The 17,558-nt window shown below is 34.9% G+C and overlaps 1 protein-coding gene across 4 annotated transcripts in view; it reads left to right on the top strand.

The window, feature by feature from the left end:
* The first annotated feature begins 222 nt into the window (after positions 1 to 222).
* Positions 223 to 17,558, top strand: part of LOC148941512 (uncharacterized) — a 40,141-nt gene continuing 22,805 nt past the window's right edge. For 2 of the 4 annotated variants that reach the window (XM_089103886.1, XM_089103883.1), the window contains exons 1-2: positions 223 to 359; positions 14,268 to 15,088. In XM_089103886.1, the coding sequence (XP_088960012.1) occupies positions 14,390 to 15,088 (699 nt within the window). In that variant the 5' untranslated portion in view covers positions 223 to 359; positions 14,268 to 14,389. Of the gene's footprint in view, positions 360 to 5,761; positions 5,905 to 14,267; positions 15,089 to 17,558 lie in introns of those variants that run through there. The other 2 variants (XM_089103885.1, XM_089103884.1) reach the window with 2 other exon arrangements.

The raw sequence follows: 17,558 nt of genomic DNA on the forward strand, positions 1-17,558 counted from the left end.
AGGATACGTAAATAGAGGAAGATGACACGGAAACGTTCTAATTCTGTCCGTATTGCCCGGGTCACCAGACAGGCGTATACGAACCTGACCCTATTTTAAGCAATTTACCACATTATAGTCAAATCATGAACAATCAAACAGTAACTGCTTGCGGCTATTCTTTAACACACAAATCTATCTGCTATGACTGACTAAGCGGCAGCAATTTAACTCAGTTAGACCATCACTGCTAAACAAGCTATCGAAGTGCGTGCAACTATTTCATTCCTCCAACCTTACTTGACTGCTTGATTTTGGATACACGGTGGACTATTATGCCAGAGAATAAAAGGATTCTTAAAACACACTTTAGCTAACAGGTAAAGGTGTTCTATTCTTTAAAACAAATGTATCATACTCTTCAATAAACTTAATTATTGACTTTATAGGTGATTTTTCTACAAGATTCCTTTTCTGAATTAATTACTATAATAATGTATTTCTGTAGCAAAATTTCGGTGAGTCCCATCCAAGGGATGGGAACAAGCAAGTTCAGCATCTTTTGCTTTTCTATGTTTTTGGTCTATTAGGCGTCGGATGTTTAAGGGTTTTACACGTTACTTTCAAAAATTCTGTGGGTGCTCTATGGTTTGTGTTCATAGGCAGGGGTGCCCATTCATAAAAATGTAGGGGGAGTGGGGTCAAAAACTGTTTTTTTTTTTTTTTTTCAAATGAAGATAGAAGAAGTATATTTTCAAAATCAATGAAGGGATGTAATTGTCCCCAGCCCACTCCCCATATGATGCCCCTGTCCATAGGCCCTCAAATCCCTAATGTAAGAGAATGGGTATCAAACAATTTCTCTCAGAGGTAGAAGAATTTGAAACCCAGCAAGTTTTGCTAGCTCGTGTTTTGTTCCCCGTGGAATCTTTAGCACTGGGAGACGGAACTTTCCCATGAGTTGCTTTGCTGAATAGAAAATTAGTTGCGCAGGCATATTTAGTTTTAAATCGATACAAATAAAAAGGAATTGTTTGAATATCTTTTCGTGTTCACAAATCTTTAATCAAGGCTAATAGCAATAACAACCATTTGTTCTGAAACCCAAGTCGAAAGATTCATCCAAGAATGATATATAAGACATTGTGGTACAAATTCTGTCTTATGGAATTAAATAAAAAAAAAAGTTTTTTTAACTGAAAGTAAGGGATGACGTTAAAACTTAAAACGAACAGAAATTATTCAGTATATGAAAGGGGCTGTCCCCTCCTCAACGCCTCGCTCTTCACGCTGAAGTTTCACTTTCTCACAACTCTTATTTTTTTTAAACAATAAAAAACTTTAGCGCAAGGAGCGAGGCGTTGAGGAGGGGGCAGCCCCTTTCATATACGGAATAATTTCTGTTCGATTTAAGTTTTAACGTCGTTCCTTACTTTCAGTTAAGAGAACGTGGTTTTTTATTTAATTTTTGAACGTTTTTGATTTAATACAGGTTTCTATTTTGGCTCACTGCACAGGAATAATTAAAACAAAATTTGCATATTAATTTTACTTTTTTTGGCTAAATGGCTTTCTCGAAAGTTGTTTAATTTTACTTACGAACGTTTTTATTAGTAATAAATACACGTAACTTACGAATTAACTTACGTAACGAACTTCTATATTCATAGATTTTTAATACATATATTAGGGGGTTCGCCCCCTATTCAATACCTTGCTCTTTAAGCTAAATTTCAAGCTTTGATCCAATTCTTTAAAAACGACCCTTAATCACAAAGGCCGTTAATTAGAATAAATAGCTCTTATGAAAATACTAAAAAATCTTCGGCTTAAAGAGCGAGGTATTGACTAGGGGATGAACCCAATCATATACTTAATATTTTCTGTTCGTTTTAATTTTTTATGTTGCTCCTTACTTTCAGTTGAAAAACTTGTTTTTTTTTTAAATTTAATTTCTGATCTTTTTCTTTAATAATGATGGGAAATCCGGCGACCCCTTCATAGCAATGTCGCTTCCCCCATGAACACTTCCTTTATGGAAAGATCCTCCTATATAACCCCCGACCCCCCCACCCCCTACCAGAAAAAATTCCCCCTGAAAACGTCTGTATACTTCCCAATAACCAATACTATATGTTAACATTGGGTAAAGTTCATAACTTTCAGCCCTCCTCCCGGGGACTTTGGGGGATTAAGTCATCCTAAAAGACATAGTTATCATATTTTCGACCATGCTGAACAAAATGGCTATCTCAAAATTTTGATCAGGTGACTTTGGGAAAAAAATAAGCGTGGGAGGGGGCCTAGTTGCCCTCCGTTTTTTTTACACTTAAAAAGGGCACTAGAAATGTTAATTTCTGTGATGAGCCCTCTCACGATATTCTAGGACCACTGGGTCGATACGATCACCCCTGGGGAAGAAAAAAAACAAATAAATACGCTTCCGCGATCTTTCTTTTGGCAAAAAATTCAAAATTCCGCATTTTTGTAGATAGGAGTTTGAAGCCTCTACACTAGGGTTCGCTTATACACTAAATTTTATGATGAGATTTTCGTTGAGGTTATTTATTTTTTAGGGGGTCTTTCCCCCTTTTTTCTAAAATCAGCCAAATTTACTGAGGCACATAACTTTTGTTGGGTAAAACTAAACTTGATGAAATTTATATATTTGAACTCAGCATTAAAATCTGATTCTTTTGATTTATCTATTGGTATCAAAATTCCGTTTTTTAGAGTCTCGGTTACCATTGAGCCGGGTCGCTCCTTACTTACAGTTCGTTACCACGAACTGTTTGAACGATGGTTCTGAACATATTGAATCCATTTATTCAAGATTTCATATGTAGGCCTATTATTGGGATTGCGACAGTGGTATAATTTCATCAAAATCCTGGGGGGGGGGGCAAAGTTGGAGCCAATTTTCCCAAATCAAGTGAAAATGACAGTGAAAAAGGAAAATTGAGCCATGCAGTACCATAAGGGAAAAGGTATAATAAAGAAAACTGGCTTGTTTCTCTGGATGCTTGAATTATGTAGGCTTATCTTAGTTTTGACAACTTTTTTTGCGGAAACTAAATTTGAGCGGGGGGGGCAAAGTGAGGTATGCGGGGGGAAATGTTGTCTGGAGGGTACAAATGCCCCTCCCCTGTCCCATAGCAAAATAATTATTAGAAATACAGTTTTAAAAGTGCACATAAGAGCAGTTTGAAAAACTATTGATTTTTTCTGTTCTTCAACAATGAAGTGCCGTGTGGTCGGAAAATTCCGTAAATAAAAACTTGAATCATTTATAGACTATGTACGCGTTGTGTTACGCAAATATGCATAAATGGGCAATATTAATAATGCTGGAGTAATAAATACTGCTTGTGTTTCACTGATCATGATCACTGAGCATAATGAATTATGCAGTGTTAATCCGATGTTATGAAGTCATTTTATAAAAAATATTGTTTGGTTACTAAAAGATATCCTACATATACCGCAACAAGTCGAACATAAAATTAGTTCCACATGCATGATAGAACCTAAAAGGCCTGACACCTTGCCGGATAGAACAAGGCTTTGAGTTTGAAGCCACTTTCGTGGCACAGTTGTCAAAGCTTTACCTAGGAATGCATTCCTTTTTTGAACCTCCTCCCTCTCCCTTAAATCTGAAAACTCCATAAAAAAGCAGTTTCTGGCAATTAAATCACCAAAAAACTTATATGGGCTTTTTCCATCGTTAAACCCCCTTCCCAGAATAACTTGACCCAGACTGTTTTAGGCTTTTTTCGACGGAGGCAATAATAAATAATCCTCCTACCAAAAACGCAAATCTCTGTTAATTTATCTACCGTGACGCAGTTAGGAATATCGTTTTTGAACAGATTTTTCAAGAAAGGAAAAAGAAGCAAAAAAAGCCAGTGCATAAAGTTTGGGTAGCATTCTAGTTGGGCCGCTCCACAGAAGCAAATATCTACACATAATAATAATACTATTTTCAGATTCTTTATTTTTTAGTCTTTCCATATATCATATTTTTGTTTTGCTAACGCACATCCCTTCCCCCCCCCCCCGGAAAAATCAGATTTACTGAAGGTTTAGTTTTCTATATCAAATGTACAGCTCATGAGAATTGATTCACTATTTTCAAACACGAACGTATACATGAACTGTGGTTGGGGCATCTCATCAAAAGTAAAGCGGATTATGTGAAAATTAGAGAAAAATCGGGAAATGGAAGGGTTCCGCATAAATTAAGCAAAGACTCGTCCTCTTTTAAGCCTCGTCTTAGGCGGCGTAACAACGATTCTACGCCTTGGGAAGCTTACCTGCTAATTATGGAGAGCAAATTTCGCCGATCTTAATTCATTTCGAAGAAACAACGCCTTTGCCTCCGTTATTTGTCTCCTAATAATAAGAAGAAGACAATAAAGATAGATATAGAGTACATCCCAAACCAATATAGGCCATTCCGAACCATAGCCGGGTATTGTTTCATCATTAAGGCGAATAAGAAGAAAAGAACTGTTCTAGTTGAAGCCCCATTCACAACAAAACTTTACTAGCTGGAGCTAATTTTTCAGTTATCATCAAATTCTGTAAAAATCTGGTTGGTTTAGATTGGTGCTATTGGTATTAATGTGAATGTGGCGTTAGCGTTATTATGTACATTAGCCTAATGTACGCTATTACAAAAACAAAGGGTCCTTATTACCCTTATTTATCGATACATGCCACAAAGCCACTTTAGCCAGGGTTTTAGGGTGGGTTCCTGCTTGTTGTAGCATCAATACAGGAATCGGCCTCTTTTTTGTTATTCTTTTTTTGTCATGTAAATCCTCAAGTTTTATTAGGATTATGGCTGTTATTTTTAGAGTAAGTTATTTTACATCGTTAAAAAAGATGGTTTATAAGTCTTTTTTTGTTGGGTCTTATGGCAGTTTAGTGGTGAAATCATGATTCTATTTCAGAAAGGGTTCAGCTCACTTTACGGGGGCGGGGTCGGGGTTGCAATAAAAAAGTGAATTTGTATCCATTACATAATCAGGAAGTATATTATAATAAGATTTTCACATTTTGATGGAGGGGGCTACCAAATGCCTCTTCTTGGCCATATCAGTGCCCTGATTATCATCTGTTAAGAGAGTATAATTTCTTTACTTTAAAAATAAAGAAACCTTCAATTAATGGACGGATACTTTTAGTGGGAGGAGGAGGGGGTACAACTTCCTCAAATTGGGAGAGAAACCACTTTTTTGAAGGGCCGTGGGATCAAATCTCTTTCTTGTTCAAAATTAGGAAAACAGTATTATAAAGGAAAATAAGATATGATGAATTTTCTTTAAATGGGCGAATATAAGAAATGTAATAAAAAAGAATTGCTTTTTCTTCTATTCACGAAAAAAAACATGGAATGTTATATTACAACAAGATATTACTCTTCGGGATATCGTTTGTCATTTACGAAAAAAAACTTTAAAATAACTCCTTATTTATCTGAAAACCTTATATATAGCATACTGTTGATTTTCAAGGTAATTAAAATCTAGCAAAGACCTCGTCCAACAGGATGAGTGACTGAATAACAAGAAGAAAAAAAAACTCAGGAGCTTCTGGAAGCTTTGTTAACTTTTTTTAATTATTAACAGCAAGAGGGAAACAGTTTTAAATAGCAGCACCAGACTATTTTGAGGAGGCAGAACTTTTTGCGTCCTGAAGCGTCGTAACCGCATCGGGTAGATGCGGTGCTTCTCCCTGACCCATTTTTATCGCATCATTCTCACTAGTGTTTTGTGATCTGAGTTTCCTTTTTGAAGTCTAAGTAAAGATGGACTATATCAGGCGATGGGCTTGGATTTATTGTCGTTGATTTGTAAGGTTAGATAATTATCACTTATGTATGGTTGCTGATTTCCCTAAAAGACTACATTCGAAGAGAAGGTAAAATTCTAGTTTAGCTACTTTTTGCTATCATGGAATGGGTTTAGGTTAGAAAAATGACTTTCAGGGATGGATCTACAGATTAAAGTATAGGTAAACTTTTCGCAAATCATATTATTGACTTACGAATAAAATAAGCATACCACTCGATGCCTTTTTTTATGCTCTTCCCAAATATAATAATCATTTTTGTCGGAAATTAATTGTGCAAATATATACTTTGAATTGGTATATATAGGGGTGGGGTAAAATTCATTTCCGACAAAAAGGATTATTATATTTGGAAAGAGCATAAAAAGGCATCGAGTGGTATGTTTACTTTATTCGTAAGTCAATAATATGATTTGCGAAAAATTTACCGAGCTTTAAAAATCTTTGTTTTATAAAAGTGAAACCTCGCAAAATAGATTTTGTGCTTGAATGAAGCACAAGAAAGCTGTTTTCAGCTTGACAACTTTGCTCAATCCCAAATTATGAGGTTTCAAATATCCAAAAATACAGTTCCCAAATTTAGAAAAAAACTAATCAGATAAATATGTTTCTTCAAAATTATATAAAAACGTGGATGGAAATAGAAGGAAAAATAACAATCTGATTAATATAATTTTATTGTATTTGTATATTATAAAGTAAACATTCGATTATTGTAGTGTTTTATTTGGTTTCCATATAGCCCAGAGATGTACAGGGCTCTGTTAGGGGGAAGGGAGGGCACGATTGTCACGGTAGCTACTACAAGATTTGGAAAGAGTGACCCCTAGATTCGGAAAGATGAATAAAAAAAACTGTCTTGACTGTATTTATGGGGGACACAATAGCCATGGTAGCGATCATTATATTTGAAAAAATGTTATATGGGGAACTGAATGGTAATACCAGGTTTGCAAATTGGAGTGAGAGAAGGGACAGTTCCCCTTCCCCCTCCCATGTTTTGAAAAATATTTTGGTACTGGTGCATTATGCGGGCACCGCTAAAGAAGTCAAGTTTGGTTAATGCTCATGAAATAAAGTAAAATAGGATGAATATATAATAGTTTAGAAAAAAATTTGGGTTATATATTTCCACATTAGGGGGGGGGGGGGGTAAAGCATAGCATATATTAAATACGTAACCTAACCTAGGTATCTCCCCCCCCAAACTCCAAAAACACTAGTTTAATTCGTGTAACTCATGTAGAAATCTATGTTAACTCATTTATCTAGCGATGTCTCTTGCACATATCAAGGTTGACGTGTTTTGTGTATGGTGTCATTGATACAGTATATAGCGGTTTTCCCGCATAATGCGCCAGTACCCAAATTTTTTTGGTTTTTATTTAAAAAGTTGATAAAACGCTCCATCTCTAAATTTTGAAAAATGATGATTTATATATTCATTAAAAAATTCTCCCCCCCCCCTCTATCTTATCGTCAAATCTTTAACTACCGCCACTGGATACTACGATTTTTTTATTAAAATTTTAGTTCCGTAGAACCTACAAATTTTTTTACTGTAACATAGGATATCCAGGCATGAGGGGGCTGGGATGCAGTTAAACTGGAAGGGATCGACATTTAAATAAATAGAAAATATCTGAATCTAAAAAGTAATAACTATGTTATTATATTGTTTAGTTTCAAAAAAAGTATTGTTACCGAAATAAATTCCCTGTGTAAATTTTGGGATAATTTGGAAGCCACTTTTCTGTCAGAATCTTGTAAACCGATCGATATAAAAAATTTAAACATTATATTCATTTATTGGGACTGATATGTATTTTTAGAGTTAAGATCTTTGAAAATTTTACTGTTTGTATTGTATGCACTCGTAATTTAAAACCTGGAGGTACTTATTTTTCGATCTTCTTTTCCACCAATCTATGGAAGTTTTTAAACTGAAGTGAAAATACTTTTCGGTCTGGATTTTTGGGAAGTATTTTCAGAGTTACAAGCTAAGAATTTAAAAATTTTGTGAATTGGGGAAAACGGAAAAATTGGAGAAAACGGAAAAATGCAAATACCTATAACTCAGCCCCAAATAGGAAAATAAAACATTTTCTACCGTATTTGAGTCTCTATCGATTAGTATGAAGAAGTTCTAGAGGATCCAAAATTGCAAAAATCCTGGAACATAGGGATTATTCCCACAACAAGTTGGCCCTGTAAGAACTGAACACTAATGACCAAAACATAAACGCGCCCCCCCTCTACCCCGAGATTATCTTTTCCCCCTATGGGATTATGAGTTATGACATAATTGTGTTTCTGAGCTGCAAGAGCAACAGGAAGAACCCTGAAATCCCCAACATGATATTTCAGTTCAACAAATGGGCTATTCAAAAAACGTTCCACTTCTCATTTATTTAGCATGCTAATTAATGCATTGCCATTAATTAGCAGAATCTATTGTTTACGGTATTTGTTCGTCTGAAATTAAATGAGAATGTCATGTTGACATGTGACCGCGCGGACAAATTGTAAATATTGACAGACTAGATTGTTTTTCATCGTAAATTAAGTTTGCGAACTGGATTGTGTTAAATCAAGTCCAAACCCTGGGGTAGAAAATCCGCTATGTTAGGTAGCCTGCATGTTACGTAGGTGGATTGCTGTGTTTCAGGAAGATTCAGTTGCTTACAAACTTGTATACTTGTAATATATGCCCTTTGATGACTCTAAGATGCGCCATTACCATCGCTTAGTACTTTTTCAAGTTTCAGGTTAGCCTATAGTAGCATTCCAACATAAATATTACCAGTGGCAGATCCAAGGGGGCCGGGAGGTATCCCCTCCCTCTCTAAGATTTTTTCTGGCCCCATCATTCCTTGTTTTTTTTTTCTGTTTTTCATTCTTTTTTAAAAATAAATTTGTCAATTATTGGTGCCGTTGTCATATTGCCCCTCCCCCCCAAAAAAAAATTAGCACTCTTGTCACATTGGGCTCCCCAAGATTTTGATCTAGATCCGCCTTGAATATTATAGTGCAGTAATATGGCCCGAGCCATAGTGCCAGTCTTTTTGACAAAATTGAAATTACGCCCGACTACATTACCAATAATAGGCCCATTTTTTGGCAAATCAATCAATCGGCTAAGATCTTACACCTGTTGACAGAATTATCGTTGTTGGTTATTGAATTGATGGTAACCAATTATCATTGCTTATCATTATGATTACATATTAATATGTCTTAAAACGAACAGCAATATTTAAAAGTCATTCGGCTTTGAAGAAGATGGCTTGGCTTGTAATTAAACTTAATTAATTAACATTAAGACTTAAAAAGAACAAAAATTATTCTGTATATAAGGGAGACTGTCTATTCCTCATCCCCCAGTCTTTACGCTAAAGTTTTAAAGTTCTTTAAAAATACTTCTCATTTAAATTCAACAGGCCTCTTGTTTTAGTAGTCGTTCTAAAAGAATTGGGACAAAAAGTCAAGCTTTAGCGTAAAGAGCGAGGGATGAGGAAGGAGAAGTCCCCCTCATATATACGGAAATATTTCTGTTCGTTTTAAATTTTAATGTTGTTCCTTACTTGCAGTCGTAAAAACTTGTTTTTTTTTAGTTTATTTTGTAAAGAGTCTATGGGCTAGGAGAAATGCGTAGAACTGGAACATCGGATGAATATCACCCCTGGGGAAAAAACGAACAACAAATAAACCCTTATCCACGATCTTTCTTCTGGCAAAATAAATACAACTTCCACATTTTTGCAGGTAGGGGCTTGAAACATCTACAGTAGGGTTCTCTGATACATTGAATCTGATGATGTGATTTTCATTAAGGTCACTTGACTTTTACCCCCCCCCCTCTTTCGAAAATTAAGCCCTTTCTCAGGCTCGTAGCTTTGGATGGGTGACATTAAACTTAATAATTTTTATATATCTGGAATCAGCCTAAAAAGCCAATTCCTTCGATATATTAATTCTTATTAAAATTCTTTTTTTGGAGTTTTGGTTACTATAGGGCGGAGTCGCTCCATACCACAGTTTATAGAATTAGCAGTATGATCATTCCCTATCTCACCCATTATAAAAACCCGGACCGAGTTGCGAGTGCTCCAGCGAACGTTTTTGCAGATATAAACATAAGCGGCATTAGATCTTTTCACGGGTAGAAAAGTCAGATTTCTCTTGGACGTGAAACTCAAAGTTATAATAGATATAACCGGGAATAAGTGGAAACCAGCTATTACGAATAATGCACTTTGTAACCCTCTTGGGCGCTAAACTTAAAGTTATGATAGAAATAATCGGAAATAAGTGGAAACCCGCTATTACGAATACTGCACTTTGTAACCATTTCTCATCGATTGACGGAAACAGACTAACCCGCTAATGCAGAAATAAGTGGGAGGAGCTTTTTGTTCGCACCGAGAATGCAGACCAGAAATAATCTGCGATAAGCTTACTGGATAATTCTATAAACTGTGCTCCATACTTACAGTTCATTACCACGGACTGTATGAAAAAAGGAAGATCGAAGATGTCTGCGCTTATCCTATTAATAACTGTGAAGAAATAAAAAAGACAGAGAAAGCGTGAAAGTGAGAGAGACATAAAAAAAATCCACACCTCCGTCTAACTATAAGTTTTGTCCAAAATTTACGACTAAAATCTCAAGCAATGACAGTGTGCTGGAGGGTTTTTAGGGTAAATTTTCCAAATATTGTAATTTTTGTCAGTACCCCCATTATAGCCCAAATTTCTTTCTAGGTTCTTTTCTTCAAGTATAGACTTGTTTATAATTCCTATTGTAAATGTTTAATCCAATATATATTGGTTGTTGCGATTTAAATATTTCTTGCATTAATTTAAGCTGTCAATTCATCAGTCTATGTGATAAAATTATGAGATCACCATAATTGACCTCAAAGTCGGCGGAAGAGACCCCGCTGAGCCTAATATAATTATTTTTATTTCTTACATTTGATAATAAAATTATTAATTTTTTAGAGAATGGTAGATTTATTCATTCTCTTCAAAAGAGAAAAACACAAGTTTTGTTAAATTGCTGGGTTCTGGATTTCAGAGGGATACCATCCCTGCACATTTTTTTATATTATTATATCATGAGAGTAGCCGTCTTTGAAATTGGAGATTTATGCCAATAAGATCAAGATATACATTTTTCCAATCTTGACTACATAAAGGTAAAATTTATATAAAATATATAATATAATGTATCTCTTATTTCTCTACATTTATGAGAATGAAATGATCCTTTTTTATATTTTATATGAGGACTATTCTTTTTCTGAATCTACTCGTCAAAAAAACACAAACCAGGTATATATGCAAGGGGGGCTTGGGGCCCATATTCTCTGAAACCTCAGGATTTTTTTTTTCAATTTTTCACGGGATTTATTATCATAAATATGATATGATTATTCATATCCCCCCCTCCCTTCCGAAATAATTCATGCAATTGCGCCCAGTGGTGAACTAGCACAAATTTTAGTAGCAATTACCGAAATATTTTGGTCATGGCCCTACTTGTAATTATGATTTGCATCATCCACAGATTCTGGAGCTGTAGACAGGGATATCCGCAGGGAAGGCTTTTCGAATCGTGTTGTTGACGTAACTCAAAGTGCATTCTAAAATGTACAACTTTTCTTATACTTAGAGCCAGTGTGGTAACCTGGATTTTTTCGGATGGGGGGTACAAAAAAAAACCTTAGAAAACGCATCAAAAATTGGTTTATGTGCATATTTTTAACTTTTTTACGAGTCGGACAAACATTTTGGGAGGTCAACCCCTCCCCCTGGATAAACCCCTCCCTGCCTTGCTCAGAGCATATAATTAACCATCAGCGAGTTTAGAATTTTTCAGCAGATAAATGGTGGAATAAAATTAGGTGAACTCTATACTGCCCTGTTTGCTCGAAGATCGAGTCAAATTGGTCATTGAACGGTTCAAGTCTTCTAAATTTTCCCTCTAGTCCCAGCTTTGTTTATCCATAACAAAAGGGTCCGTGTGATTTTTTTTTTATTATTTTAAAGAGAACCAAAAACGGTTGAGCTGTTTATTGGAAAATTTTTGAAAATTATTAGAATTTTTTTTTTATTATTTTAAAGAGAACCAAAAACGGTTGAGCTGTTTATTGGAAAATTTTTGAAAATTATTGGAAATTTTTTTTTTATTATTTTAAAGAGAACCAAAAACGGTTGAGCTGTTTATTGGAAAATTTTTGAAAATTATTGGAATTTTTTTTTTTACTATTTTAAAGAGAACCAAAAACGGTTGAGCTGTTTATTGGAAAATTTTTGAAAATATTTGGAAATTTTTTTTTTATTATTTTAAAGAGAACCAAAAACGGTTGAGCTGTTTATTGTAAAATTTTTGAAAATTATTGGAATTTTTTTTTTATTGTTTTAAAGAGAACCAAAAACGGTTGAGCTGTTTATTGGAAAATTTTTGTTGCCATGATTATATACTTTATTTCTTTATTAAACCTGATACAAGTTTTTCACAAAAAAAAAACAAATGCACTACATAAAAAACAGTTGATATCCACATTTGAATTGCTCGAGGATTTAAAGAAGAAAAATTATGCTAGGCAGCTGATTTATGTCGCTTTACTTTCTTTTACGGAAAGTAAAACTAACCTTCTATTAACTGGTTGTTAAAAATTCACTGGTGGAACCTTTCTAACTTTTGGCTCAATTTTTGAGCTAATGGAACCTTTCATTCTTACTGAGCAAGGGTCTTTCTTTTAAGTTTTGTGTTTGTTTTGAGGTTTATGCTGGACTCTCATCTCTATCTTTATTATTTTTACTCTGCACTGAAGACGGCCGAGTGGAGGTTTCGACCGAAATATATGTCTTGTTTTCTTCCATTTTTCCCTGGCTGTTATCATCCTCGTTTTTTATCTTCTTTGTGATCTTTCTCGCTTTGTAGGACCTCTTGGGCACGGATAAAGATTCTCCTTTATTTGACGAAGGGGCCCCTGGGGGAAAAGTGTAATTACCTTGACCAACGTTCTAAATATTTAGATTAAGATAACCTTGAATTCTAATAAGTTTTTTTTTGATAATACCCTGTTGGAACTTCATTGCGTAAAATGAAATCGACAGTTTTTGTAATCAAGCCAAAAGCTACGTGAACAAGTTTTTGTTTCATTAAAACCTTTAGGCTACCCTCCTAACCTACTTAAATCCTCCGACCCCAATTTTGTCTCGTCGGGTTTCTGAATCGTTTTCTACCCGCGTCATTCTTCAGGAAGTCGGCTAAACACCACTTGTCATCAATACCTAACAGGTAATGGGAATCTTGGGTAAATAGGCGCGTTTTTTAAGCACAATTTATTTCACAATTGCCTGTAAATAGTAAAAAGATAGTGTATTTTTTCCCAAGAGTAATCCATGGCTGGGATATCAAAGACGACAAAAAATAAGTATATTAAGATACATCCTTAAAAAAACGCGAACCAAAAGAGTAAGAAATGATAATATTATGTAAATTTGGCTTGTAGTAAAGTCCGTATTCATGGGGCCGAAACTTTTGTCTAACTCGTAAAAACGTAACAAAATGCATATAAGCAAATTTTTGCATGTGTTTTTTAAGGTTTTTGCACTCTCCGCCCTCCAAAAAAAAGGGACCCCCCGAATAAAAGTACTGGGTACACTATTGCTTGTGGTCCTTTCCATAAACATTGATACACATTTTATTATTTTTATATAATTTGTTATTTTTTTCTCTCATATAATTCGGTTTTACGTTTTTCTAATTCGTGTCTCCTCCAAATTATCAGGTCCCTAAAAAATCTATGATATATGCAGGTAAGCTACAAAAGCTTCGGAGATCTGAGACGTGAAGCAGTGGCGTCTACTGGGGGGGGGGAGGGTATTTTCCTCCAGGTTTCCCATGTTTGACATTTCAATTGAAAAAATGCAAATTAAACAAAATTGTTCCCCCTTAGATTCGAAAAATATATCCGCCTCTTCTTGCTGAAATTATGCTCATGAATTGGCGCCACTGATCTGAAGATTAAAAAAAAAGTTTTTAAATAATTTAAATTTGCCCAAATTTGTAAGTTCTATCACAAACCTTCCTATAAGACAATTTTGTTTGGAACATAGCAGGACCCATTTGCTCAAAGGCGTTGCCAGTGAATGTAATGACCCCCTCCATATGGGAAAAGGAATCCAGTAAAAACTTTACTTTGAGACCTAGGACCAAGCGAATTTTCTCTGTTTTGTCGTCGAGTCAATTCAAAAAACAGTCATTTTCAAATTAGTGAAACTCTTTGGTAAATTCGCCGTCTCCGGGAAAAAATTCCCTGGTGGCATCCTTGCCTCCACTTCTCCCACCCAGTCCCATTCTGTTTAATGTAATGTCAGGGGTTCTATTTATATTAATCCATACTCTTGTTTTCTAGGCCCGTCATGAAAGCATGCCGCGACTACCACTTCAGAAATTGACCATTGAATAAAAGAAAGATAACCAACATTTAAAAAGGGCTTGGATTTAGTAGTGTGAAACGCTTTTAAAGTGGAACGAATGAAAGGTTTTTCAAGTAACATAGACTGCTCGGATTTAGTGAGCAGCACAACGAGCAGTCTTGTGAGAGGAATGAGATTTGACAATCAAATACCAGTGCCCGTTGATTCCATATTTTCTTGGGGTTGCGATCCAGAAGATATTTTGGCCAACAAATTTGGAATTTGTGATATAGTCGTTGATTCTACTACAAACGGTGATAGCAAGCCTAATTCGTTGGGAATAAATGGAATAGAGGGCTTATTATTGACTGTAGCGCCATCTTTGGTACAGCCAAACAATACAGGCTCGTCTGGAACTAGTTCATCTTTTGCGGAGCTGAAACCACTTTCCTTTGATTTTAACAGACTTGAAAACTCTGATTTAATCAACGAACAAAATAATAACAGTGTCCTAGTCAACAACAACAATAGCAGCACCAATAACAATAACTCCAAAACTGTGGTAGACGTCAGCCTTAATTTATTTAAAGGGCAGCATAATGACAATAACAACAACAATGAACTATTCTTTGGCGATTCCGTTTCGACAACCGTTATGGAAGGTCTTGGAAGCGTCGTACAAGAGCTGGCACAGAAAGAAGAAGCAATGGGCTACCTTACTCCTGAAATTGATGATATTGCAGCTCTAATAGGAACTGCAATTGCTGATAGTACGGCTCAGCAACAAAGGACTGAATCGTCCAATCCACTACCTCAGGTAAGTTTAATAAATAATTAAAATTAAATACATAATAGCTTTGTTCGAAAAAAATAACATTGCGGCTTTAATCAAATTTGCTGGAAAGCCAGGGAAAAATACATTTGAAAATGCTTTGAAACAAGATTTTTTTTAAGCGTGACCTTGTATTCGGTTGTTTTAAAAAAAAGTTGTTCTATAGTTTAGGGCCTTCTGAAAATTTGTACGTGGTAGCACTAACACCCAACTTTGACATATCACTCTTAATTTTACCTTATCATTTTGTTCAACGTTTCCTACTTCAACAAAAGACACTTATTTAAAATTTTTGTTAATCTTTAAAAGAGGATGTTTTAAGTGTAAAATGTGCTCCCGGATGTCACTTTCCTAAGGAATTTAATATCTGTTTATGGAAAAATGTTTGGTTTGCTTCTGTTCGACATTAAATTCTAAAAATGGGTTTCTCCAGGTCTGACCAGTAAAAATATATCTAAAGTACCGGTAGTTGAAAGCTTGAAGTCCATTCCGCACTTTATAAATAAGTAAACAGAGCAGTCCTTTTTTTGAGGACTTTCTATAAGAATACTCTATATTTTGTTCTCACTCAGAAATACTGACTGGAACTCACAAAGTGACATTTCCCATCAATAATCGCCCACCAAAATTTGCCATCTTTCCAGAACTTCACTTAATGCACTCAACACTCTTTTTTGCAATATTCTTAGCACTGCCAGATAACATCCTGGATGTAGTTGTACCAGTTTTGGAATGCACTGCTTGACCGTTACAGACTAAAAATTCTTACAATAGGAATAAATCTAAAAATTAATTTTAAAACTGATAGTTAAAAAAAGATATTTGGAAAGCTTACCCCCTTACATTTATATACGTGCCCGGTTGAAATTTGGAAACATTGATCTGTAGTTACTCGGTGGCCTAAACCCATTGGGTATATTCTTATGCTATTAATGAAAGATCTTTATTTTTATTTTGAAGCTTTTGTTATTAGCAGATAACGCAAACTTAGACTTCTTCTTCAGTGCCTGCACTTTTTGCGTTTTTTTCTGAAGTCTAGGAGCTTTGGACAGTTTCTAAGTTTCTGTTATAGTTCCTTTGGCCACTGGCATCCCCGTGTGTAATATCTGCAAAACCGCTAGTCATTTCCAATATTTCAGAGGGGCAAAGGACTTAATGTACCATCATTATATACATATATAATATCATTATATACATTAAACATACTCTGTTTTGATTTTGGATGACCAAATTTGATTATATTAAAGGTTCATTGAATGGGTTTTTAGTCTCATGATAGTAATAGGCTATTAAAATGATCGAACTCACTAAGTTTTTACGTAAACTAAGTTTTTACTTAACGTTTTGAACGCAGAACACCAAAATGTTTTGATACGCAGTCAAACTACGTTAATGACCGCTTACTGAAGACTTTTTGGGTATTATAGTTTATTCCCACTTTATGTTCATATCTCTCTTAAATTTTTGGCAAACCAAAAACGGCAAAATTTTTTAGCTTTTGACGAAAATTTTGCCTCCATTGGCAGTGTCATTTTAAAAGCGACCACGTACACCAGTATAATATGAAAATAGGAAAGCATTTCAAACTGAAAGACAGTTTAAAAAAATATCATTTAATGTTAAAAATATAATAAATAAACGTTAATTATTATTTTGAAGTCGTATTATGCCTTTACTCCCTAATGGCAATTCACTCTAACATATCTAGTGTACATAAATACATGCATATTGTACCACTTTATAAGACCTACAATGCCTTTAGTATTACATTAATTCATTATACAGAGCTGTGACAATTATCACAGTTTAGTGTTTTTATAAAACACCAAACTGTACTTGGTAACGCAATTACCAAAAAATTTGGTATTTTTCATTATTTCATATAAAATTTGTATTTGGCAACATTTAGAAATTATAATTTCTAATCAGTAGCCTGAAGAACCCATAGAAACCGACACCTAAGACTAAAGGAGAAAGGCCTCTCTTAAAATTCGATTTTTATTTCCGGAGAAAAATCACCTGCACCATTTATCTTAACAATTAAAAAGGAAGGTCAACGAAACAGGAAATAAGTAACAAATAGACGGTTAAGTGTCACACTAGCACCACCCTGCGTATTCATTCCTTCTAATCTCTTTTTACCTACCTTTGTTACCGGCTACATAACTTCGAATATTATTGCATGTGGCCAACGACACATTTTACATGAAATGATAAAAAACACCAAATCTTTTGGTAGTTATATACTTCCCTCCCTTCCTGAAAAAGGTAGTAAAACAAAGTTCATACTTCTTCCTTAGAAGCATAATTTCGCACGATGTTTTTTATATGCGCCTTCACTGTAATCCAAGTTTCATTGGTTATGGCTAAGCTATTTATAATTTTCGTATTTTCTTTTTTTTTCGCATGGCCTGCCGTTTTATGAAATTGGCAGCTCAAATTTTGCGCACGAGTT

Source organism: Artemia sp. Qi Xiang Cuo, chromosome 18 (assembly GCF_049724085.1).
Source record: "Artemia sp. Qi Xiang Cuo chromosome 18, ASM4972408v1, whole genome shotgun sequence".
NCBI classification, from domain to species: Eukaryota; Metazoa; Arthropoda; class Branchiopoda; order Anostraca; family Artemiidae; genus Artemia; species Artemia sp. Qi Xiang Cuo.